This window comes from Equus przewalskii, chromosome 24 (assembly GCF_037783145.1).
Source record: "Equus przewalskii isolate Varuska chromosome 24, EquPr2, whole genome shotgun sequence".
In the NCBI taxonomy this organism is placed as follows: Eukaryota; Metazoa; Chordata; class Mammalia; order Perissodactyla; family Equidae; genus Equus; species Equus przewalskii.
In genome coordinates this window covers 12,188,817-12,215,326 of record NC_091854.1, presented here as the reverse complement: position 1 = coordinate 12,215,326, position 26,510 = coordinate 12,188,817, and the positions used below count along the sequence as shown (strand labels likewise).

The 26,510-nt window shown below is 34.6% G+C and overlaps 1 protein-coding gene across 7 annotated transcripts in view; it reads left to right on the top strand.

Moving 5' to 3' along the window:
• The window catches only part of HS2ST1 (heparan sulfate 2-O-sulfotransferase 1), a 168,609-nt gene that overhangs the window by 96,949 nt on the left and 45,150 nt on the right, over nt 1-26,510 (top strand). For 2 of the 7 annotated variants that reach the window (XM_070592163.1, XM_070592162.1), the window contains exon 1: nt 18,850-21,265. The exons of the other annotated variants lie outside the window; for them this stretch is intronic. In XM_070592163.1, coding sequence (XP_070448264.1) covers nt 21,085-21,265 — 181 coding nt within the window. In that variant the 5' untranslated portion in view covers nt 18,850-21,084. Of the gene's footprint in view, nt 1-18,849; nt 21,266-26,510 lie in introns of those variants that run through there. 7 annotated transcript variants of the gene reach the window in all.

Below are 26,510 nucleotides of genomic sequence, written 5' to 3'. Positions count from 1 at the left end.
GGGAATAATGAAAAGAAAAAAACTCTGTACTTGTTCCGTGCAGACGTAACCATCTTAGTTAGACCTTTTGATCCGCTGTTGGTTGAATCTGCGGATGTGGAACCTGCAGATACGGAGGGTCAACTGTATTCTGTTTTCAGGATTTTGATTTAAATGTATCTTTTGGGGTCATATTACTGGAACACATCCATCGTAGAGAAACTAGGTGATGAAGAGCCATTGAGGAGAAATTGTAGAAATGGGAAAACAGGACAAAGGGCAGACATGTTAAGTCTTTAATATTTGAAGAGCTGTCATTAGGAGGCATTATTTAAGTTGTGTGTTTTTCCAAGGACAAAGATAGGGCTAATGGATATAGAAGATACAGGGAGGCAGATTTCAGCCTAATATAAGAGCATGCTAATAGCTATTAACAATTGAAAGAGCATTATCATAAAGGCTTTTGGTAGCAATTGTTTATACAGAGATTTCTGTCAGGATTAATGGTGAAATGGAGACATTTGTAGTTTATTTTTTTTAAGAATCAGGCAGATCTGGTTTTGAATGCTGTTCCACTTAGGAATCATTGTGACCTTGGGCAAGAAACTTAACTTTTTAAATTTCCCTATCTATGAAACAAGTATGATAAAATGTGTCTCATAGGATTACTGTGAGGATTAAGAAAAGGTAAAGTACCCAAAGCCATATTATATTAGGCTCTCATTGAATGGCAACTTTTGCCGTTGAAATAGGAAACTTTTTGGACACAAGGTTATAATATTTGGTTTCTAAGGCCCATTCTAAAGCTGATTTTTTTTGTTTTATTTTTCCATATTGTTTTAAGTATATGTTTGTATATGTCTGTGATTGAATTATCATAGCAAGAATATAATTTTGAATTGTGAGAAATTATTTAGTAAATGCCCTTATAGTGTGCTAATTATGCTTAATGTATATTTTAATAATTAAAAGATGTGTTTTGCAGTCAAGGTAGTTACCTAAGGTTAAATAGCTACAAATATCACAGTAGAAACTGTATCAGCCAGGTTTCAGTCAGTAAAACAGAAATTCACTATTCATTTCAACAGAGGAATTTAATGTAGGGAATTGGTTACATAGGTGTTGGAGGGTTGAATAAGCAAATATAGCTTACAGATTCCCAGCCCCAGGATCACAAAGCAGAGTACAGAAGGGTAAATTTGGAATTGAGACAATAGCTTTTAAGAAATGGCGCAGAGATCTCTTTGTAGAATATCTCTATTATCTTACTTTTAACACCGCATTTATGTATTTTATCATGTTGAAAACTTACGTTTTTGAAATCCTTTTCTCTACAAGGAATTTAGCTGTACATACACTTTTCATCAGTGATTTAAGATGTGTTCCTTTAAAAAAGGATGTCTGAGTTCACAAAGAATTCCACACAATTTACTCCCTCCTTACTCTTTGTTAAGAATTTGATCTAAAGTTTCATGAATCTCTAGAAAACCTTTCTCTTCTTTATATTATATGCAATTCTTCCAGGAATTAAGATTTGCAGAATGTAACATGAATTAAAAATTATCACCTGAGATATGACTTCATTTTTGCAATCACAAACTTATCATTTGAGTAAAATTACTGGTGTGGGTTTTTTTGTTTCTTGCAGTTAGAGCAGGGTGGACTTGTAGAAATAAGGCTGTCTTTATGATTTAAAAGATACTATGTTAAAAAGAGATACGTTCTTATCCTCCTTTACGAAAATGAGCCAATAGATTACAATTGCATTTTTTATTAAGAATAGTTTGGTATTTTTGAAGAAAGTCATTTTTTTTTCAGATACTGGTCTCCATAAGAAATGTGCTCATATAATGAAGACACACTCACAGCTGTTACACCTAGACTTGTCCATTAAGTTTTGGTTGGTTATATTCCCAGTGAAGCCACAGTTGTTTATTGTCCTTGTTTTCACTGGGATATGTTCTTGTCTTCTAAAGAGGTATACTTGTTGTTGTTCTAAAATACTTCTAGTTGTTTGTAAAAATATGGTAGGGCCACACTTTTTAAGCACCTTTTCTTTTGCCCTTGGGTGGACAATGGGTAAATTATGTGAGTTGTTCATGCACAGCATTGTAGTAATTTATAGAAGCTAAGTAAATGTTAGTAAATAGTCTTAATACCTTTAAAATACCTTAACACCTTTATTTGAGGAGGTAAAGTCTTGCCTTATTAAAACAAATATTCTAACCATTTTACTAAATTATTTGAATTTATAGTTTCATTGCAATTTTTGTTAAATAAGGAATCTCTTATTAGGTAAAAACCAGAAAACATTGGCAAAAGTTTTTAGAAGTTCCCTTTGATGTATCCTTTTATGTCATCAGTTATGAGGTTTCAATTCTATGGCCTAACTTCAGTGGCATTTCAGGGGTGGGGTTTAGGGGATGTTTGGCCGTTTTAGATGTGTGAAGCCTGCATTACAACATGTGGATGAATGCCAGCATAAAACTAGGGTCTTCAATGACCAGCTTAAAAGAAAAAAAGATATTAGAATAAAGATCAGAAAACTCTTGATTAAAATATCTTGAAGTTTAGGGGCCAGCCCTGTGGCCCAGTGGTTAAAATTCCACAGGTTCCACTTCAGCTGCCCGAGTTTGCACGTTCGGGTCCCAGGTGTGGACACACTCCCCTCATCAGCCATGCTCTGGAGGCCTCCCACATAGAAAGGAGAGGAAGACTGGCACAGATGTTGGCTCAGGGCTAATCTTCCTCAAGCAAAAGAAAAAAAAAGAGGAGGATTAGCAATGGGTGTTAGCTCAGGGTGAATCTTCCTCACACAAAAAAATGAAATAAAATATCCTGAAGTTTAAAGGAACCTGTTCATATTAGTATGTTGATTTTACTAGTGATATTTAAAGTCAGTTTGTTTTTCTGATTTATGTTAATCGTAATGAACCCTCCACGACAATGTTACATGTGTTGGTAATGAAACAGATTGAAATGTGTATAGAAATGTTTTTCTTTGTATTTTTATCAGCCGTGAAAGTAAGGAAGGTAACTTAAAACTAGTTAAGAGCAGTGCAGAGTTTTGGTTGTGGATTACCATCGGAAGGTCAGTGTCAGTTTTCAAGCAGTGTACAGCTCCCTGTGCTAACCCTTCCTTCTTTTTTTATTTTATTTCTTTTTTCCTTTTTCTCCCCAAAGCCCCCCGGTACATAGCTGTATATTCTTAGTTGTGGGTCCTTCTAGTTGTGGCATGTGGGATGCCGCCTCAGCATGGCCTGAGGAGCGGTGCCATGTCGGCGCCCAGGATTCGAACTGGTGAAACCCTGGGCCGCTGCAGCGGAGCGCGTGAACTCAACCACTCAGCCCTGGGGCTGGCCCCTCTTTCTTCTTTTTAACTGGAATTCTCTCTGGTATTCTGATGAGCTGCTTCCGCACCCTTTATTTAGTGTCCACTTTCTTTTATCAAATAAGCACAATTGCGTAATTAAATTATTGTGGTTTTATACCCTAACTTACTCAGTGTCTTGGAGAAATTTAAGGTAAGCACTATAATTAAGTCACTTTGCTACTGAGCAGTGGGAAGGAAGCATACAGTAGACAACATGTTTGAGAATTGGAGGAAAAGGCATGCTGTTAGAAACCTGAATGAGAGCACCGCATACAGAGCTTAGAACATTCTTTCTCAACGAGAAGCATATCCTAGAGGCAGATCAAAGTAGGTGGTGATATGGTTTGAAAAAGCATGTTTAATATGATGGTATAATTTTGTACTGGGAAAATGAAAATAAAAAACATACTGTTTTGTAGTACAGTCCACAGGAGTGAAGCTCTGTAACTTGTAGGGGTGAAAAATTACAGATCCTCAACTGAGATGAGTGGCAAAAAATTTTTTTCTGTTCATCAGAAGAGGACATAAGTTGTAAAATGTTAAGAAATACTGCCTTACATTATGTCTGGATGTTTTCTGGCATTAACTGTTACCTCCCTCCCGCTTCTGCCAGGTTTCCTAAGATCTCTGAAGGGTCTAACAATAGAGAATAGCTGCTTTAAGTAGACAATTCGGATATCTCTGCTAGGCAAGTGATTTTCATGTCCGGAGAACTCCAAATGGAAGCTCCCAGCTGAGGTCAATCTGGGCAATGATTTCTGGACAGTGCACCAGGGACTCTCGGAGTCCCACGGAAGGTGCTTCAGGGCAACTCTGACAGCCAGGTAGAAGCCGCCTGGGCTTCGAATCGCCCTTCAAAGCAGAGCACCTCCACATTTTTCGGTTTTTTGTTCATTTGGCTTATTTTCGAAAGACTTTACTAGGGGAAGAAAATAATTCCACTGTCTTTAAGAAAATAATTTGGATAACCATTGAAGAGCATTCCCAAAATAACACCATTTGCAGTTTTATGGTTGGCGTACTCAGTTTGGGAAATTTTATTTCCTAAAGAGCTTTTGCTCTCTATTCTTGCATATGAAACTGACATTATTTTGTTTACTATCCTGTAAATAAATTGTGGAAAAATTAGGAAGTGAATTAAAATCTCTCATTTTGGATGTTTTAACAGTGTTATATACTATGTATTGGTCATATATATGCACACACATACTTGCAGAATCTAGTTTTGGGAGGATAGCAACATATTCTTAAAGGAATTTCTAAAGATCAGGTGCTCTATTTGAGTGGAACAGCGTACAACTGAGATAGTGCCGTTCTTTCCACAGGGCTGGACGTAGTATTGCCCCGTCGTTTTTAAATTGGATGGTTGAGATGGATTATATGAAAAAAACTAGTGTAAAAATAGGAAAGCTGGTATTTCTCAAGTTTACTGCCACCATTCTTTTATTTTTCTATAGAAAAATGTTTCCTTTAAAAAGTGTAATTTATTTCTTTAACCTCTATTGAAATCAGAGGCTATATTTATATAAAGGTAACAAAACAAAATTTGCCCTCGTATTTATTCCTGGTTGAAATAGCTGGATATCCTTAGTTTGGACATGAGAAGCAGACCCCACCAAGTGTTTTCTTTCATATTGAATTCATTGTTGTGGCATGGTGGCGCCAGGGGTTGTTTTTATTTGTGTTTTGTTTTGATGGTGATAGGATAATGATGATGTTTGAGAGAAGTAAATCAAAAACAAGACTTACCTGTTAAACGTTAAGTTATCCAAGGAGTTCTTCACCCAAATTTTCTACCTTGGGATTGTTTGTAACTTCCTTGACATCTGGTGCAAACTTATGTCTGTAAACTGACCAGACTTATGTTTGGTAAAACAGTGTGCTTTATATTTCGAGTTCATACCTATCCCTAGGCTACCTCAACTCTAGGGTCTCAAAGGTCCCTGCATACAGAGTTAACAATGGACGCATGTTGGGGTATTTTTTGTGTAACTCTCCCTGCAAGCCGTGCTGCGCAGTTTTGCCATGCTAATCTTAGAGAGTGTTTCCCTTTTGTCACCACTTGACTCTAACATTTGGTGTTTCCTAATTCTCTGCTTAGTCAAATCTTAAACTGTTTTTCTAGACCTTTCCTAACCTTAGCCCATTCTTTTTTATCCCTTGGATTTTCTACTGTATTCCAAGGTTCATTGGATTAAAGGAGCAGGTTTCTCCCTAATTTCATTAACATGCTGTATTTGTTACCACCTCAATGCTTTCACTAATGTTACTCCTCTCTTCTGGAATACCCTGCGCTATGGACTGAATTGTGGCTCCCCAAAATTTGTATGTTGAAGCCCTAGCCTCCAGTGTGTTGGTATTTAGAGGTGGGGCCTTTGGGAGATGATTAGGTTTATATGAGCTCATGAGGATGGGGCCCTCCTGATGGGATTTAGTGCCCTTATAAGAAGAAGAAGAATTCTGAGACACCAGAACACTCTCTCTGCCGTGAGAGGACAGAGCAAAAAGGTGGTCCTCTTCAAGCCAGGAAGGGTACTCTCAGCCTCAGGAATCCAATCAGTGACACCTTGAATTTGGACTTCCTAGCCTCCAGAACTATGAGAAATAAATGTATGTTGTTGAAGCTGATGCGGGGTGGGTGAGCCGAGGAGTCGAAAGAAAGATTTCTTAGACTCTTAAGATCTGGCAGTAGTGCTCTTTTATTTAGAGAATAGTATAGAATAGCATGGGGATGGGACCCATGGGCAGGCAGAGCTGGTGTGTGGGGACAGGACCCACGGGCAGTCAGAGCTCCTGCTGCTGCCCCGAGTTGAGGGTTAGGGCTAAATTTAAGGCATAGGTATGTGAGTCATCTCTTTACGAGACAAAGAAAAAAAAGTTAAAATGGTACTAGTGCCGGTAGGGTCCAGCCATTGGGCGGTCCCACAACTTTTAGATAAGAATCAAACCGGATTGAGTAAATGGCAAAGTCACCGCTCAAATATTATCTTCAGCTAAGGACAAACGAGGATTTTGGGGTGGGGGGTCAGTTACATGAGGTTGCCAGACAGTAAACAACTTAAGTTCTTGCCTTCCCCATTAAGAGTTTCCAGAGATAAGGCCATCCCCCCTTCCTCCTGGCGCAGAGAGGGAGGCATGGAGATTTCCTTCACAAATGCAACTGTCTCTGATCAAAGAGCAAGCAAATTCCACTCCTCGGAGCCTGCTTCTTATCTGTAGTTTTAAAAGTAACCAGCCTAAAAATCCTCATCATAAACCGTTTTAAAATTAAGCAGCCTAAAAATCCTCATCAAAGCCACCCAGTCTATGATATTCTGTTATAGCAGCCCCAGCAGACTAATACACCTGCTTAATTGCTTTCCTCCATCTTAAAATTCTACCCGTTTTTCAAAGGCCAGCTCAGATCCTGTGTCCTGTATAAAGCAATCCCAGGTCTCATGTATCCACCTGTCTTCTGAAATGTATAGCTTGTATTATCTGAGCCACACAGTTGAGTACTTGGTTATATGCTACCTTATATTCTTCTTTAGCGGTTCCATGTATTCTTCTTGTTAAAATGAGATATCCCTCTGTGTATTGGGGGCTACAAATAACAAAGAGGAGAGGTACCTAATTCAGCTGGGCAGGGCAGACAGGAAGCTAATGCTGGGGAAAGTGGCTAGAAGATTTATCCAGATAAGGAAGCTGAAGCTCCAAAAGGTGGAGAAACAGTTTTCGAAGCACATGTACAAATGGATAAAGACTGAGTTTAAACGTATTGGTCTTATAAGTAGAATTGAGTTTGACTTATAATGTGCACGGTAGTTTTTGGTTTCATGCCCTAGAAGAAAAGAAAATGAAAACATGAAAATGAAAAATGAAAGTTTTCCTTTCAAATGCAGAAGAAACAAAGCGCTCTAGCAGTTACAAATATTCTAGCTTGCTCTCATTCATGCTTTTGCTGGTTTATAGGACTTATAGAAAGAATTCGCAGCCCCGGGGTCCTTATTTAACATAGCCTTGTCACTGACCAGGATGAGCTGGTTCTTTGTTTACAGTGAGCATTAAATCAGGAGAGAAAGATATAGAAGTCCATTTGGCTTTTATGCTCACAGAATCTTTTCAAATTAGGGAAAAAAACATGCCTTTTCACTTGACGTTAAACCAATCAGGTTAATTTGCTAATAGGTTGTTTCTCAAGAATTGATAAATCACTATTTTGAAGAAAGTCACTGAATATTTAACTTAGTGATATCCCTTTTTAGATTTTTTCTTAAGTAACAGAAGTTTATTGGTATCTTAACAAAGATATGATTATTCCTTCAAGCAACCTAAATTTAATCATGTAATGCTTTCTTTATACTTCATTTTCCCTTACTTCAATAATAAGAAAGCAAAAATTTCACAAATGTTTCTGTTCTTCCTGTATCCTGAATATAGCATGGTGCAGTACTAATTAACTAGTCTTATGTGTGGGGTGTTGTGGAAAGTATGTTGTATGGAAAGTCAGTTCTTTGATTCTCAGGTCTCATTAAGTGAAAATTAGTTGTTTGGTTCTCTGACCCTCAGTGTTCTCATCTGCCAAATGGAATGGTCCTAGATCAGCAGAAATACTTAGACCCCAGCCCTAACGAAGATCAATTAAATCAGAGTCTCTGAAGGTGAACCTGGGCATTCGTTCATATTTTCTAAAGCTTCCCGGATGATTCTCATGTGGAGCCAGGGTTGCGAACCACTGAACCAGATGATCTGTAAGACAGTGCTACTCAGAGTGTGGTCCACGGACTGCCTGCCGGTCTACAAACTGGTTATTACCAGCCCGGGAAGACGTGTGGAGCTTGTGCCAGAATGTAAATCAACTAAAGCACTAGTGCACTATTTAGTTGGGCTGAATTTTTTTTTCTTTCGTAGCAAGACTTTGTTGATTAAGGAAGTAGTGAATTTTATTTACTCTCATGCACAAGGTCCTTCTTTGGACTCAGATGAGCACTTTGAATACTAACTTCTCTAAGATCTTTCCAAGTTCTTAAATTCTGTGGCTAACTATATTATGGTTTAAAATTTGCTGATTTAAATTATTGTTATATTAAAATTACAGTAGACAGAAGAATGTTATTTAGATACTGGAAATGGCAAAATTTGAAAGGTTAAAAATGTTGAGTGACAATTTTTTAAAGAACAAATGGAAAGGTTTAGGTGTCGGTCTTCTAAAATGGGAAACATTCTACTCTACCACCATGATGATATAATTCTAATATTTTATGCCATAATTTAACTGCTTCAATGTACCAGTCTTTCTTCATTGTCACAAGAGATAACTGAATTATACGTCATTAATTGTTAAAAATGATTCCAATGCAGTTTTAAAATTTAAAAAATTCTATGATATATTTAATAGGGCTCCAATAATAACAGGTGAAGAAAATTAAGAAAATAATTGCTCTTAAATATATCAATTAATCAATAAACAGTATCCTACAGATAACTCATACCAAAAGGATTGTTTGTGGGTGAACTGAGAATACCAGGCTCGCGAGAAAGTTTTGACTGTTATAGAAAAGCATTTAAAATTGATTGTATGATGTGAAATTATAAATTTATAAGCTCCTTTCTATTTGAAGATACTGTTTATAAACAGTTATGGGTGAAAATTAATCTATTTTGAATAATTGGGTATATCATTTCTCTTTCTCAACTCTGCATAAATTTATATCTTAAAGGTCAAAAACGGATCTGAATATTAAAATGCTAATTTAATTGAAGGTCTAATTTGAACCACCAACTCTTAAGACGAAGTTAAGGTCATCTTTCTTTCTGTTATTGATACATTTGGGACTTGCTTTTGTTATTTTGATTCATTTATAAATTATTTTAGGAAATCATTTATCCCAGAGCAAATATTCATAGATTGTCAAAGATTATTCTAGATTGGCAGTGATAGCTCTTTATTATCTTAATTTCGAAAGTAGTCAAGGGCTTTTCCAAATTTCTTAATTTCCAATTACTTAATTTCCAAAGTAGTCAAGATTCTTTTTATTCATGGTCCTGCTTACTATTTATCTACTCTGAGTTCTTATTTCTAATAAAAATGCATTTTGCTTTTTCCCCCCTTTCATTGCTTTTTTTCCCCAATTATTTTGACAGTGAAGGTAGTCCCAGTAACAGATGTACTTGGCCTAAAAAGCTATGAAATCTATATATGAAAGACCAGTGTAATTAAAAGTTTTGAGTAGGCTCCAAATTAAATCCCACAGATTTTCTGGATGAACAGCTGGTTCAATTTGACCATCTGTGGTTACTGCCTGATTTTATAAAAATAATTTTCTTTCTTTTTTTTCTAACTCATTCTGTCTTCAGTTTTTCCTAATCTATTTAGTGTGTTATAAACCCAATCTTCTAATCATGATGAGCCTCTGGATTGAAAAATAATAATGATAAATGCCATCATTTAAATGTTTTAATAAATTGTGGAAACTGAGATTTTATATGTCTATTTATACTTATAAATATATTTATGTTTATTTATATATATACATTTGAATTATTATGGGCATTTTCTAGATATACATAACTAGAATAGCAAAATAATTCCCGGATGCTTATCACCAAGCTATAACAATTACCATCTTACGTACAATCTTATTTCATCTATACCTCCTCCACTGTAGCATATCTCAGACATCACATCATTTTATCTGTAAATATTCCTCAAAGGGATTATTGACACTAAAGTGGTGAGCCAGAGCAGATGACGTCCAAGAACCCCATCGGGTGCTCAGAAGTAGCAGATAATGAAGAATCTTTGCTAGAAGAGAATATGAATTTTCTGCTGGAGTTCAAAGACTGTCCCATAGTAACTAACTGCGTGCTAAGACTGCAGCGTGAGTATGAAATGCCCTCACAGCAGCTCCACGTAAAACCTTTACGTTGTTTTCTTTCTCTGATATTTCAATACCATTTTATTTAAAATGGTAAATTTTTTACTTTGCATGTTAAATGGACTTACAATTCCTTATGATAAATAGCAATATTCCCTACACAATGAGTAATTATGGGCTGAATAATAACACAAGTGTGGAGAAACATTAGTTTTACTGGTTTATCAGTTGAGACACAGTAGCTGAGCAGATTGTATTACCTGTCTAGTGAGTAATATTTGGCAAATATACAAGGATTAATTTTCAAATATAAAAAGGTAGTTCTTAATGTTGATTAAAGCTAAAAAATGAGTAGACCCCTTACCTTTTAATTTGTTTCAAGGTATTAAAAAAATGGAATTTGTGGTGAGAATGGCTTAATGAGATACCAATGAAGAAGGTAATAGTAAGTTATTATTCTATGACAAATGAAAATATAAAGTAAACTCTTTTAGATTGTAAATATTAATGTTGCAGGAAAATCACCAATGTATATTATATACTTGGAGAATGATTATTCTAGAGCAGTTGGGGTTTTTTTTCCTTGAATTTTTGCGATCTGTGGCCTCTGGGGTAGCTATTATGTATTGTTTTGCTCAATTCTGAAGGAATCTGATGGACTGATAATTTAATAATGGACTGATAATTTTATTCTTCAAGCTATTGTAATTTTTTTCATTAGGAAATTTTAAATTATTCGCTAAAATTATCCTCAAGTTGTAAATATGCTAATAAGTGTGACCATTTAATGAACTACATTTTCAAAAATGTGAATACAATGTGTCAGGCTAGCAGAATGAGGCTCTTAGAAATCAAAAGCTTATTTGGAAAGAATCTTGAAGTTTCAAAAACCCTTCAAATTCTATCAGTTGAGAAACTATTAGTTTTACTAAGTATTTGTAGTAAGCTTTTCTTTTTAAAAGATTATTAAAAATTGTATCAAGTAATTAAAGTGTCAGTAATCTTTATAAAATTAAAGAGATAAAAATATCCATTATGGTCCCCAGGCATATAATGGTCCCCCAGAACCTGTGAATATGTTACTTTACATGACAAAAGGGACTTTGCAGATGTGATTAGATTAAGGATTTTGGGATGGGGAGATTTTCCTGGATTATCTAGATGGACCCAGTGTAATCCCAGGGTCCTTAGAAGAGGGAGGCAGAAGAGTCAGATTCAGAAAAGGAGATGTGACGACAGAATCAGAGGCCATAGTCAGTGAGAGAGAGATTTGAAGTTGCTTTGATGCTGGTTTTAAAACAAAGGTAGAGGTAGAGGTCATGAGCCAAGGATCCTTGAAAGTTTAATGTTATCTCTTTTTTACAAATGAGGATCCTGAGTGTGTCATGTGACTCGTTAGTTTGAAATAAATTAATATTTGTTGTGTAAATATCTCCTAGAGCATTTAAAGTGCAACTCCCACTAATATTATTTAGGAAGTAAAACAGGTTGTTCCGAAAAGTGACTATCTTTTTTTAGCACGGTTGATTTAATTGGGAAGATAAAAGAAACCATTCACAGCATAGTTGAGATTAAGATGGGCTTTGAAGGATGAGTAGGTTTTTGACGGCAGCTGGAGGGAGGATGTTCCAAGTGGAGCGAATACTGAGTAAAGACCCAAAGATGTGAAAATGTGGACTAGGCTCTGGGGACATAACAGTTTGGCTGGCAGAGTCATTTAGGGAAAAAGTGGAAGACAATACTGGAATAAAGTGAAAAAGTGCTTAGATATTTCCAGTTTTGTAGAATTTTATTTTTAATTCAATTTATGAACTAATTGTAAAATTACCTTAATAAAACTATTTAATATCAAGATTAGAATATCTAGGTTGCAAGCTCTTTGAAGACAGATCTAATTTGCTGAATGAATGAATGAGTGAATACTGACCTTTAGTTTTCAAGGAAAACCTTGGTTGTGTTCAACATCTGTGTTTTAAATCACAGGGAAGTATGTAATTTATTTATTTTCTTTTTCGTGAGGAAGATTTGCCCTGAGCTAACATCCAATGCCAATCCTCCTCTTTTGCTTGAGGAAGATTGGCCCAGAGCTAACATCTGTGACCATCTTCCTCTACTTTGCATGTGGGGATGCTGCCACAGCATGGCTGATGAATGGAGTAGGTCTGTACGAGGAATCCAAACCCATGAGTCCCCGAGCTGCCAAAGTGGAGCACTCGGAACTTTAACCACTCAGTCACGGGGCCAGCCCCAAGGAAGTATGTAATTTTGAAGAGATTTTTATCAGAATGGTCAAATTAAAAGTTTTGACTTTTAAAAGGATAAGCTCCAGTTATCTGGAAGATTCACTTGTATATATCACTTCATTTCCTAACAATATTTGTTAAAAGAAGCATTATTCATTTTGGTAATTGAATCATTTTTTCCTCTTCTAATGAAATGAATAATATAAATTCATGTTTCTTTGTCTAATTTATTGCATTCATGGATACTGACAGTTGCTTTTATCTGCTCCAAACTTTTGCTTTTTTGTCACTTGAATGTGCTCATTTTCTGGTTGTAAAAGAGGTACCCGCATGTTTACTAATTGTATAATATTGTGGATTGTGAATATCTTGGTGACAGTTCTCTTCTGCTCGAAAAGTGGAAAATGTCTCCCTGTGATGTGAGACAGCTGCTGAAGGTGGCTAAGTTGGTGGACGAGTTGGGTAATTGTTAGAATTACTCAACATATCTTGCTATTGAAAAGCCAAAGTTAAAATGTTTCCTGTTTATTCCATTTATTCTACATGTTATAATTATAATATAAAATAAAATTCTCTGGCCCAATAAATCTTTGCGTATTTTCCTTTTAAAAATTTTTAAAAATTAAAAGAATACAGAAAAGTACAAAGAAGGAAACAAATCACTCCTATCAGATTTATCAAATATTAACACTTTGGCATATTTACTTCCAGACTTTTAGCCCTGGCTACGTTTTTTAAAATTACATAAATTACTTCTTAAAATATAGAACATTTTAAATAAAGCTAAAAACTCCTTTTGACAACCATTCTCAATTCTGATCCTCTATTTCCCTTTTAGAAATAACCTATTATATTTGGATATGTATTTATCTAGTATTTTTTGGTAAATATTTTTACACACATGTATGTAACTATAGAAAAAAATTTAACTTTTTCTTTAAAAACTTCTTTGTAACTTTTTATTTGCAGAGATATTTATCATAGTGTATGTGTAATTCTACAGCTTGTATTCTTCACTCAATAATTTTGATAGCTAGCCATGTTGAAATTTCTAAACTAGTTCTTTTAACTACTTTGTGGCATATATGTACTATCTTTCATCTATTTATCGTCCTACTGTTGGACTTTTAGGTTGCATAGAGTTGTTTTTTTTTTTTTTTTTAAAGATTTTATTTTTTTATTTTTTCTCCCCAAAGCCCCCCAGTACACAGTTGTATATTCTTCGTTGTGGGTCCTTGTAGTTGTGGCATGTGGGACGCTGCCTCAGCGTGGTTTGATGAGCAGTGCCATGTCCGCGCCCAGGATTCGAACTGACGAAACACTGGGCCGCCTGCAGCGGAGCGCGCGAACTTAACCACTCGGCCACGGGGCCAGCCCCTGCATAGAGTTTTTTTTTTAACTAATTATAAGCAATTTAGCTGTTAACGTTATTGTTCATGTTTCTTTGTACATACAAGCAAATGCTTTTCTAGTAAGTGCCTAGAAAAAAATTGCTTGGCACAGGATGCACATCCTTATATTGCCAAATTGCCCTGAGTGATTGTACCAGTTTACACTCACAACATATTGTGTGTGTATGTGTATAATTTTTATTTTTAATAAAAATGAGATTTTTTCATTTAACGTTTTATTGGGAGTTTGTTTCCTGGTCAGTGTTTTATCCATTCATCTAGTAGCATTTGATATTGGATATTTTTAGGGGAGAAGAATGACAGTGAAAAGCTTTATAGAATTAGTGATCATGTACTTTATTTTAACCAATGATGTTTTAGATATAAATAGCCATAGACTTAACTGTATTCTTTCTTATAGTACAGTTTAAAAAGTTGTCAATTTATATTTGGTTAGATCATGGTCATCTACTTGATCAAGATAGCTTTGGTCTGTTCTATGACAGTAAGGTATGTTCTTAACACTCAGCAGTTATCTCATTACCTAGTCTTTTACTACTAAGAAAGATATTGAAATGTACTAATGAATGTACAGATGAGCAAAGTCTATCACTAACACTGAAATAGTTATTTTAAGTACATGGCATATTTAATAGTCTCTGCATTTTATTTTGGGTTTGGGTCTGTCATCCTGGAAACTCAATATACATATAAGTAATTAAACTGCTTTTGTATGTTATTCTAACACCTACTTTTAGGGTTACGGTCATGAAAACATTTCAAAATTAAATGTCAAATGAAAGCATAAGTTCAATAAAATTAATTGAAGGTAATAAAACTAAAGCTAAGAATGTTGTATATGACAGGTGTTCTTGAAAATCCAGTAAAAATTATAGTTAGAAGAGACCATAGAGATAATCCAGCCCCAACCCTCCATTTTATAGATAAGGGAAAAAATTTTTTTGAAGGGTTGTGTCAGCCAAATCTGTTGAAAAAAAGGGTTTCTGTACCTAATGCCTTTAGCACTCTTACTTTTGTTCCTAAGGATCTGAAAAATTCCGTAACTTGATGTATGTACCAGGTTGTATCAGAATATTTTTATTATGGCCAAAAAATAGAAACCAGCTAAATGTCCATCAGTAGGATTGATTAAATAAATTATGGTACATCTGCACAGTGAAGTGCCGTGCTGCTCTGGAAAGGAAAAAAGGAATGAGGAAGATCTTTATGTTTTCATATGGAAAAATCTTAAAGATACATTTAAGTTAAAAAGAAATAAAGGAAAGATAAAGAAAAGTATATATTATCCTATACTTGTGTCAAAAAAGAGGTATTTGTTTGTTTTAGCTTTTATATGCGTAAAATGATCTCTGAAGGGGTGGCTAACAGTAGTGAGTACATGTTGTAAAGGCTGGAAATTGCGTAGTGGATACAAGACCTCTTGAGACTTTTTCTTGTACGCCCTTTCAAAAATACTTCCTCATGTTTAGGCCATGTGAATATGTAGCTTGCTTTCCTCTCAAAGTAATCTATAATTTTAATCTAATTCCAATTGTAAAGTTTAAAAAAATTTCCAATGGAAAAAGTAAATTGGTAAAAATATGGACATTTTTTAACCCTTATAAATTTTTAAGCGTGTGGAACATTATTGTTAACTATAAGCATAATTGTTGTACAACTGATCTCCAGAACTTTTTTATCTCACATAACTCTGTACCCATTGGGCAGCAGATCCCCATTTTCCCATCCCCCAGCCCCTGGCACCGACCATTCTGCTTTCTGTTTCTATCAGTTTAACTACTTTAGATACCTCATAAAAGTGGAATCATACAGTAATTGTCCTTCTGTAATTGGCTTATTTCATTTAGCATAATGTCCTCCAGGTTCATCCATATTGTTGCATATGACAGGATTTCCTTCTTTTTTCAGGGCTAAGTATTCCATTTTATGTGTATATACAACATTTTCTTTATCCATTCATTCATCAATAGACATTTAGGTTGTTTCTACCTTTTAGCTATTGTGAACGTGGGAGGGTAAATATCTCTTCCACATCCGGACTTCAGTTCTTTAGGATAAATGGCCAGGAGTGGCATTGCTGGATCTTAATGGTACTTCTATATAATTCTTTTTCTGAGGAACCTCAGTAGTGTTTTCCATAGTGGCCGCACCATTCTGCATTCCCACCAACAGTGCACAAGGGTTCCAATTTCTCCACATCTTCATCAACACATGTTATTTTCTCTTTTTTTTTCCCTTCATAATAGTCATCCTAACAGGTATGAGGTGATACCTCATAGTGGTTTTGATTTGCATTTCCCTGGTGATGAGTGATGTTGAGCATCTTTTCCAATACCTGTTGTTCATTTGTATGTTTTCTTTAGAGAAGTGTCTATTCAAATCATTTGCCCGTTTTTTAATTGTTTTGTATTTTTGTTGTTGAGTTATAAGAGTTCCTTATATATTATGGATAATTACCCCTTATTGGATATATGGTTTACAGATGTTCCCTCCCATTCCATAGGTTGCTTTTTCACTCTGTTGACTGTTTCCTTTGCTGTGCAGAAGCTTTACTTTGATGTAGTTCTGCTTGTCTGTTTTTGTTTTTGTTGTCTGTGCTTTTGATGTTATATCCAAGAGATCATTGCCAAGACCGATATCATGAAGCTTTTCCCCTATGGTTTCTTCTAGGAGTTTTCTAGTTTCACCTCTTACATTTAAGTCTTTAATGCATTTTGAGTTGCTGTTGCTTTTTACAGCAGTTATTGTTTTAAAAATAAAAATGAAAAGCCCATTTTCTTTTTATGCTTGTCTCTTCTTAATATTTTTGGATATGTAGACCTTAATACCTGTGTTAAATAGAGAGAAAGTGGTCTCTTACACTGCGCACCAAACATGCTTAAATGCATAAGCCTTTTTTCTTTAAAACAAATTAACTTCCTCATGAAGAGAGCCTATATATTATTTAGTTCTTCCAGAGTATCAGGATGACAATTGTATCATTGGACAGTATGTATTTCCCTAGTCATCATTGAATAGGTTATAATTGGCTGTATTTTGTAAAACTGTATGTTAGGGAATATGTTAAATGAAATACTGTTTAAAAAGTGTATGATTCATAGGAATTTCCTGCCCAGACCCTTTTTTTTTTTTTTTTTTTGGTGAGGAAGATTTGTCCTGAGCTAACATCTGTTGGCCAATGAAGAGGAGTGTGTAGAAATTTAATGGCTCCGCCACAGGGCCAGCCCCCCGAGACTTTTTTTTCTTTCTAAAGCTTTACACCACATGTAAAATTAAAAGACTGCATGCTGGCTAAAAGCGTGTCTAAAAACAGCTCTCTTCATGGTGGTGATTTAAAATGAAGGTGAAGAGGAGCCATGTTATTGTTCTATTCTCCCTCTTTTCCACTCTTTCAAGATTAGATTTTGCCCTCAGCATAACACATACATTTGTGTAAAGGGATGCATATAACAAATGTTTTCATATAGAAACAGTTCCATTAATTGTGCTTCCTAACTCAAAATATGCTGCAAGGCAAAGAAGCGATGTTAGAAAGGCGGGATGTTCATGATGGTTCACGTACTCTTTGGTTGGGAGAGGGTCTGATGGAAAGGGGTCATAACCTCCATCTCTGTCCTTGGAATCAATCCTATTTCTCCTTGATGATTGTGCGTAGAAAGTAAGACGTTTTGTAAATTTAAGAACAAACTTTTAGGGTTAGCATTGTAAAGACTAGTCTGTATTTTAGAGATGGTTCTAAGTCAAGCCTTTAGATTGAACCATTTTATGAGACCAAGTAAACCTATTTAACGTGCCTTTTACTCTAAGTAATTGATTTAATAATCAACAAAAAAATTTATTTTAAATTTATTATAAAGAAAAACAGTTGCTGGGGTTATTTCTTTTCCTATCTCAAAGAACCAACTGATGGAGATTTGGTGTTTGCTGCATTCTAATATCTTCAGAAGTGGAAGTAAATAAAGACTATTGTTATAGTCCTGTCTTATATTCTGCATGGTTAGTGTATGCCCTGCTATAAGTATGGTTATTTGGAACCAAAATGACGTCTTTCTTGTTGAAAAAAGTGGTTATGTTTTCTTTTTATGTGCATTAAAAAAACTGCTAAAATAGGACTTTACTAAATGTATTGTCCTTGTTTATATTTATCGGTTTTAGTATTTATCAACAAATGTGTATATGTAGCCACAAAATGCATGAGTAGAAATATATGTTTTGTATTTTAGCTGGGTGACTATTTGTGCCACAATATACATATTAATCATAATATCTTCTGTGAGAATAAATTTGATTCCAGAAGTAATGTTTATTTTAGAAAATTTGGTAGATAACTGAAAAGTACCCTTGTATTTTAAATCTCAGAGCAATTAGGGTAAAATCCTTCAAAATTTATGTAGAACCTTTGAAAGTTGGGCTTAGAACAAATCTTTGGTAAATAATCAACAGGCCAAAACACTCAGAAGGAGAAGGGTTCTATAGTATTGAATAATAGCACTGTTCAGTCATAGTTTTGGAATGCATTGTTACTTTTGTTATATTGAGCTAGAAAATGGAAAATAAAGTTTCTTAAGTAAACAGCCATTACATGCAGTACCCACATTTTTGGACATTACAGCTCCACTTGTTCTTAGCTTTTAGATGACACCATAACCATTCCTGTCGTCTTTGTTATATTTCTTTTATTGATTCCCCAGAATGCAAATATAGGAAAGTAGCACCTAGACACCAGGCATGAAATGTCAGGATATAGTTCTGTCTTCACACACAAGTGAGGCATGTTTTAAACTCCTTTTAAAAGCTCCCCATAGGTAATTGTTTTTACTGTTCTCCTTTGAAGTGGGAAGTGCTTTGATAATTGCCACGTGTTGTTTGAGTTAGCAGTAATTTTCTGGTTGTCTTAGTCCTTCTGAGAAGCTGCTCTTATAGATTTGAATAAACTGAGGTAATAAATGAAAATAAAGGGGCGAAATATAGGTCAGGCCTTTTTTTTTTTTAAGTAAAGTAGCAATTATTTATTGCCTGTGGTGTCTTCATCAGGAATCCAGTTTTTAGCTCTTCCTAATCTGTGTTATCTTTAATTTATACCTTTCAATTCAAGAAGAGAAATGAATGACTCTCTTTGTCTCAGTTTAGATAGACATCAGTATGTATATGCGTGGCTTCTGTAATTTTAAAAGCCTGTGCCAGGAGCCGGCCTGGTGGCCTAGTGCTGAAGTTCACATGCTCTGCTTCGGTGGCCCAGGGTTTGCGAGTTCGGATCCCAGGCATGGACGTACAGACTACTCATCAAGCCATGCTGTGGTGGCATCCCACATACAAAATAGAAGAAGATTGGCACAGATGTTAGCTCGGGGCCAGTCTCCCTCACCAAGAATGAATGAATAAATAAATAAATAAATAAAGGGAGCCTACTATATACTTTAAAATATTTGTCTGTCCTTGTTGTCAGTCATCAGCTTCCATTCCTACTGTCTCCTCCCATCTGGGTTCAGCTATATTCAGCTGCAATTTGATCCTGTTGCCCTTTTTAGCTGTTGCTTCTCTGTTCATGACCAGATTTCTCAAATGGTTGGTCTATACTCTCCACCTCTTGACAATGTACTCCCTTTCTAGCTCTGCAAAAAAATAAAAGCCTGTGCAAGATGCAGGTATTTGAAATAATAGTGTCTTCAGTAATATGGGAGAACTAGCATGTTTATAAAGTTAAGAGGAAAAGGCAAGATACAAAAGTGTTTATATGTTATGATTATTGTTTAATAAAATAGGGAAAAAACAGTAAATAAATGTTCCAAGATATTTACAGTGGTTATATTTGGATGGTGAGATTATATGTTACTGTTCCTCTTCTTTCTGATTTTGTGAATCTGTCTTTTTCAGGACTGTGTTAGCTTTTACAGTAGGAAAAAAGTGAATTTGAAAGACCCTAGGAACCCTTCTTATTCAATGGAATTAAGCCCCTATTTTGTTGTTTGATGCATGTGGGAGTTGCACCTTAAATATTTCAAGTCAAAATATATGTGTGCCTTCATTCGTGCACATATAAAAAATACAGAATAATTTTTTTAAATGGACAAAAGATTTGGACAATTTCTTAAAAAGGAGATACAGGTGGCAGATAGAATATAAAAAGATGCTCAAAATTCCAAGTTATTAGGAAAAAGAATATTAAAAGTACAGTGAGATACCACATATACTTATTAGAATGGCTAAGACTAAATTAAATTAGGTTTGTTGTTTTCTGTATATACTAGATGCAAATCTTTTCTGGGCCATGTATTTTACAAATATTATCTCCTAGTTTGTGGATTTCCTTTTAAATTTTGTGTCTTTTAATTTTGGTGAAGTTGAATATATTGATTTTAGCTTTTGTAGTTCTTACTTTTGTTGTTTTAAAGACATCTTAACCAAACCCAAAATTACTAGGATTATGTTTCTTCTAGAAGTTTTTGAATTTGAATTAGGTCTGTGAGCTATTTTGAATTCATTCTTGTGTATGGTGTAAAGTAAGAATGTTTTTTTTTAATTTTTTAAGTATATGGCTATCCACTGTTCCTATACCTTTGTTGAAAAAATTATCAGTTCTCACACTGAATTGCCTTGCCACCTTTGTTGAAAATCAGTTGATCATGTATGTGTGGTTGTATTTCTGGATTCACAGCTCTGTTCCTTTGATCTTAATGTCTGTCTTTCTACAAATACCACAACCCCTTGATTACTGTAACTTGATAATGTCTTGAGATAAAGTAGTGCAAGTCCTCCAATTCTGTTCTTCTTTATCAAAATTGTTTTTGCTCTTCTAAATCCTTTGCATTTCCATATAAATTTTAGAATTGTATTATATAAAATATTTATACCAAAATGCCTGCTGGGATTTTGATTGGAATTTCATGGCACATTTTATATATAAATTTTGGGGAGAATTGACATCTTAAACTTTCAACCATGAACATGATATATCTCTCTGTTTAGGTCTTATTTAATTTTTCTCAGCAATGTTTTATGATTTTTACTGTATAAGTTTTACTTTTTTTAATTATCCACATTTTTAATGCTATTTCAAATGATATTTAAAATTTTTTGATTTCTGATTTGTTATTAGTATATAGAAATAAATTGATTTATGTGTATTGATTTTTGTATCCTGCAACCTTGCTAAACTCACTTATTAATTCTAGTAGGTTTTTTGTAGATTCTTTAGGAATTTCTACACAAAGAGTCACACTATGACGAAAGACAGGAAGTTCTCTTCTGTTCCTATTTTGCAGAGATTTTTATCAAGAATGGATGTTGGATTTTGTCAAATGCTCTCTCTGATATGGTTTTTCTTTTCTAGCTTGTTAATATGGTCAATTACATTGACTTCAGTGTTAAACCAACCTTGCATTCCTGGGATAAACTGCATAGGTATGATGATTGTCCTTTTATGTATTATATTCATTTCACTAAATATTATTAATTTTTGCCACTATGTTCATAAGGAATTTGGTCTCTAGTGTTCTTGTAATATCTGTCTCATTTTGGTATCAGAATACTGCTGGCTTCGTAGAATGAGTTGGAAAGTGTTCTCTTCAGTTTTCTTTAAGAGTTTGTGTTGAATCAGTATTTTTCTTCAACGTTTGATAGAATTTCCCAGTGAAGCCTAGGAAATTGTTTTATCTGTAGGAACGTTAGTTTCTTTGTTTTATGGGAAGGTTCTTATCCACAAATTTAATTTCTTTAGCAGATAAATGATTATTCATTTTAGTTATCTATTCTAGAGTGAGCTTTGTTCACTTTTGTTTTTCAAGGAGTTTGGCCATTTCTTCTAAGTTGTCAAATTTATTGGCGTAGAGTTGTTTATATAATAGTGTCTTATTTTATGTAGTGCGTCTACTTATTCCTGATATCGATAATTTGTCTTTTCTCTCTTTTTTTCTTACTAGTCTGGCTAGAAGTTTATCAGTTTTTATTGATTTTTCTCAAAGAACCAGCTTTGGTTTCATTGATCTTTCTGTTTTGTTTTTCTAGTTTTTATTTCATTGATTTCTGCTTTTATTTACTCTTCTTTTTCTAGTTTTTTAGGGTGCTGCTTAGTTAATTGATATTAGACCTAACTTCTTTTCTAATGTGATCATGTAGTGCTATAAGTTTCCCTCTAAGCACTGTTTCAACTACATCTTACAAATTTTGATATGTTTCAATTTTATTAGGTTCAAAATACTTTTCTAATTTTCTGTTTGTTTTTTCCTTTGTCCTGTGGGGTTGCTTGGAGGATGTTTGTTATTTAATCCATATTTGTGGAGTTTTTAAATGCCTTCACTATTGCTAATGAATTTTAGTTCCATTGTAGTGAGAGAACATACTTTGTGGATTTGAATCCTTTCAAATTTATTGAGCCTTGTTTTAACTCAAAATATGGTCTTTAAATGTTCTGGGTGCACTTGAAAAGAATGTGTATTTATATTCTGGTTGGAGTGTTCTATAAATGCCAACTGGCAGTTAGTAGTTTGTACAGGTTTTCTATATCTTTACTGACTTTTGTCTACTTGTTCTATCAGTTTTTGAGAGAATAATGACGAAATCACTGAGTATGCTTTGGATTTGTCTATTTTTCTTTTGAGTTTTTGTCTGTTTTGAGACTGTCTTACAGATGAACAAATGCTTAGGATTGTCATGTCCTCTTGATACACTGACTCCTTTATTATTATGAAATAATCTTTTTTATTCCTAGCAATATTCTTTGCTCTGAAATCCATTTTGTTATTAATATGGCCACTCCAGCTTTCCTCTGATTTATGTTAACATGATATATTTTTTCCTTCCTTTCCTTTTAACTCATTTGTTTCGTTTAAAGTGGGTTCTTGTAGGCAGGATGTAGCTGAATCCTGCTTTTTTATCCAGTCTGACAATATCTTCCTTTTCGTTGGGGTTTTTAGATCATTTTCTCTTAATGTGCAGTATCAATTTTTGTAATTATAAATAAGGATTTAAGAATTTGAATACCTTGTTAGAGCTTACAAGTAACCTTGTTCCTAAATTTTAATTGTCCTTAAAACCATTTCGTTTTACTTAGACTTATTATTTCCAGTTTATCTTAGGCCACCAAAGAAAAAGCCAAAATTGAGAAATGGACTGGGACTCCAATAGAAATAAACTGACCTCCAAAGATGAGAAATTACTCTACAGAGAATTCTTCCATAATATGTTAGTTATGGTTGAAGTGGAGAATGATACCCACAGGATCATAAACCAGAATTAACAAAAAGATATTAGTCAGGTTTCAGTATTATTCTAGTATGCTTTGTAATGGCTCCTATTGGTACAGTTTTTAGGTAACCTAGACTCATATATCACCTTGGAAGTTTTTTAAAAAGTACTCATTCCCACTACTTCCTGAGCCCTATGGAATCTGTTTAACCCTGGAATCTATTTTAGGATAACCTAACTATCCATATGATTCTTAGTTTCATCTAGGCTCAGAAATCATGGTCCTGCCCTGGTTATTTGACCCCTTTAATCTCTAACTTCTCTGTTCCTTACCCTTCTCACATACAGTCTTGGCACCATTAGAGGAAAAAGCCGTGAGTATTAGGTGTGACAAACCTAGAATATCAAACCTCCGGGAAATAGTCTTGACATGTATGGGTCTTCAGCTTTGACCATGCTGTGTGTATCATTGCTAGGTTAGTAGGGAGCAAATCACATCAAACCTTCGCTTCTTTTTAAAATTGTTCTTTTTTGGATTGCTCAGTAAAGAACTATGTGTTGTGTATGGTTTAATTTGTTAATACCATATCGTTTTCATTAAGCAAACTTACTGAGTATCTACTCTATACTGGGTAATGGTCATTACCATTCTTTTCACAAATGAAGGTAGCTTTTTAAAAACTTGTGCTCTCCCTCCAAAAAGAAAGTCACATTAATTCTACTGTGATTTTTCCATTTCCACAATTTCGTTGGTCCCAATGTGGAATTAGAATGTACTTACTTATGTTACCTGATTCAAATGGAGTAATAAGGTTACAGAATAGACAGTTTTGAGTAGTTGTTACTTTACATACATCGTCCCTACTAATTTCATCAACCCATGCCTTTCCATAATGAATATAGTTTTATTTTTGGCATAGGAAACTAAGTCCCCCTCCCCCCAAAATTGATGGATTTGGGAGCTAATATGGATTATGTGCAGATTGTTTTACAGTAACTTATTTTGAAGTACATATTAAAATGACCATTAATAGTATTGTGTGGTAAATGTTTGGTTCTTGGAAAGATAAAGAATGTTCTACTTGAGAATTTTATGCATTTGATACTTGAGTTATCAGTGTTTCACATAATTAAAATACAATGAAATACAATTAAGGTCCAAATGATCAAATGTTAGTCTTCATTGATTGATACTACGGTCTAAAATTTTCCTGTGATCTCAGGTCATTACTGAGAATACTAATCATCATTGTACTGTGGGCATGTAGTATTGTCAGCTAGTAAAGAATTGTAATTAATAGGATGGGTGGATAGTGACTGTTTTTTGTTACACGAGACATAATGCAAAGAAGGAGAATTTTGGAAGTTGGTGTTTAAAAATGAATGTCTCTAGAATCTTAAAACCTGTAACTAATTTTTAAAGACCCATTAAAAGCATGACTCCAACTAAAATGGTGTAACACAGTTTCTCAGAAGATATAAAGCTATAAAATATAAAAGTTAACGTTAAAACTCTTTTTTCAGTCTTGACAGTGGCTAATGTGTAGTCTACCTGAACTTCAATTAATATTTTAGCAAGCTGAGACTGGAAACCATAGTCTGATCAGAATTTCTTCATACGTAGTAAAATGCCACAAAATGAATACCTTTAACATGGTTCTTGAATTGGTAGTTGTATCCAAAAGTTATGATTTCACACTAAAAGGGTAGTGGGCAGTGAAGTTCAGTCAAAATTAATAAATATTGCATTTCAAAGAGTTTGATAACAGTTTATTCTCAAGAACAATTTAAACATTTCACTTGTGATTCCATAATGATGGTTACAGCACCCTTGAAGGAGGAACTGCCTAGCCTTAGGGCATCTAATGGAGCAGTGAGGGAGATGGGACACCCACATAGCCTAGCAGAATCAGGGCCATGAGTTACAGGGTAATGGATGTCTTGACCGGAACACTCCCACAACTGGTTTATACCATGAAGTTGAGTAGCATTTTCACATATCTAAACTATATCTAAAATTACCATAAATTCCAAATTAATGAGAGTACCAATTAATTAGGTATATAGAAAAGAGAATATTCTGCAACTATCTTCCTGAGAAACCAACAGAAATACTCTGTAGAACATTAATTCTCAGTATTCCGGCACCATCATATCAGCATCGCCTGGGAACTTGATAGAAATGCAAATTCCCAGGCCCCGAATTAGTAACTGAAGAAGATGGGAAGGCAGGAATCTGTGTTTTAACAAACCTGCAGGTTGTTCTGATGCATGCTCAAATTGAAAATCACTGCTCTAGAATATGATGCATAGCAAGCTCTAGTGAAATAATGGCAAGTTTTCAGCATCACTAATTCTAATTTTCAAACAGCTGCTGCATTAGGTTTTAATTAATGATCTCCAAACCCAGCTGAAGTTGAGTCCTAGTTACTCCTTACCCTTTTTACTTACTAGTCAATGGAGCACCAGATGCAGTTGTTGAAGTGTGAAAATAATTCAGCTTTGTAGACAGTATTGGCATTTCTTTCTTGATTTTGAAAATGTTTTAATCTTCTTGATATGGTATTTATTTCAATAATCAGAGCACATCTATTTTAACGGCGCTTCGGACTTCTGCTAAAATTTAAATCTCTGAATCTTCCTGCCAGTTTAATATCAAAATTACTATTTTAGCTGGATTACAAAACTTACATATAATTGAGTCCATCCTTTTGTATTTTTCCTCCAGTATTTGCATTTTAAGAACAATTTTTGTGTCTTCCCTGAATAGTTTTACTTTCAACTTCTTCACATCTTCCACGTGATCACATCCTTGTTTTTACTTTAAAAAAGAAGGCTAGCAGAGATTTATTTTAATTAAGTGCATTCCTTAGTAGTAAGGCCCAGTTATGTGCTTTGTGAAGTACAAAACTCATCAAGCCCTCAAAAAGCATTCCAAAGGCATATCAGTAAGATGTGAAGCAAGGATATATGTCTTACAACTGCTTTATGTGTTAAAGTATACTAAATATGGATATTTAAAAGTGGACAGTGTGGTCAAGAAACACTTAAAATGTTTATTAGTAGGTAAGCCCATGATCTTGCAGTGATGTTGCAGGATTGTTTTTGGCTGTAATGCACACATGTTATAGATATTGTTGGTCAAAAAGATCTTTAGATCAAAGGCTGGTCTCAAAATTCTGTTTTGATGTTCTTTATTTTTAACCCTATGCTTTGCCTTCATGATCTCATTCACTCCTTTGACATCAGCTGGTACCTTTGTGTTGTGACTCCTAAATTTCTGTCTTTAGTCTTCAGCAACCTACACATTACTACTTGGATGTCCCATGGGCGCCTAAAACTCACTATGTCCAAAAACTGATAATCCAGGTTTCCCTCACACTAACCCTGTGAGTGTATATGGAATCAGAGTTACATAATAGCCTACTTTTCACTTGGTCTTGACCCCAGATGTTTGCCTAGG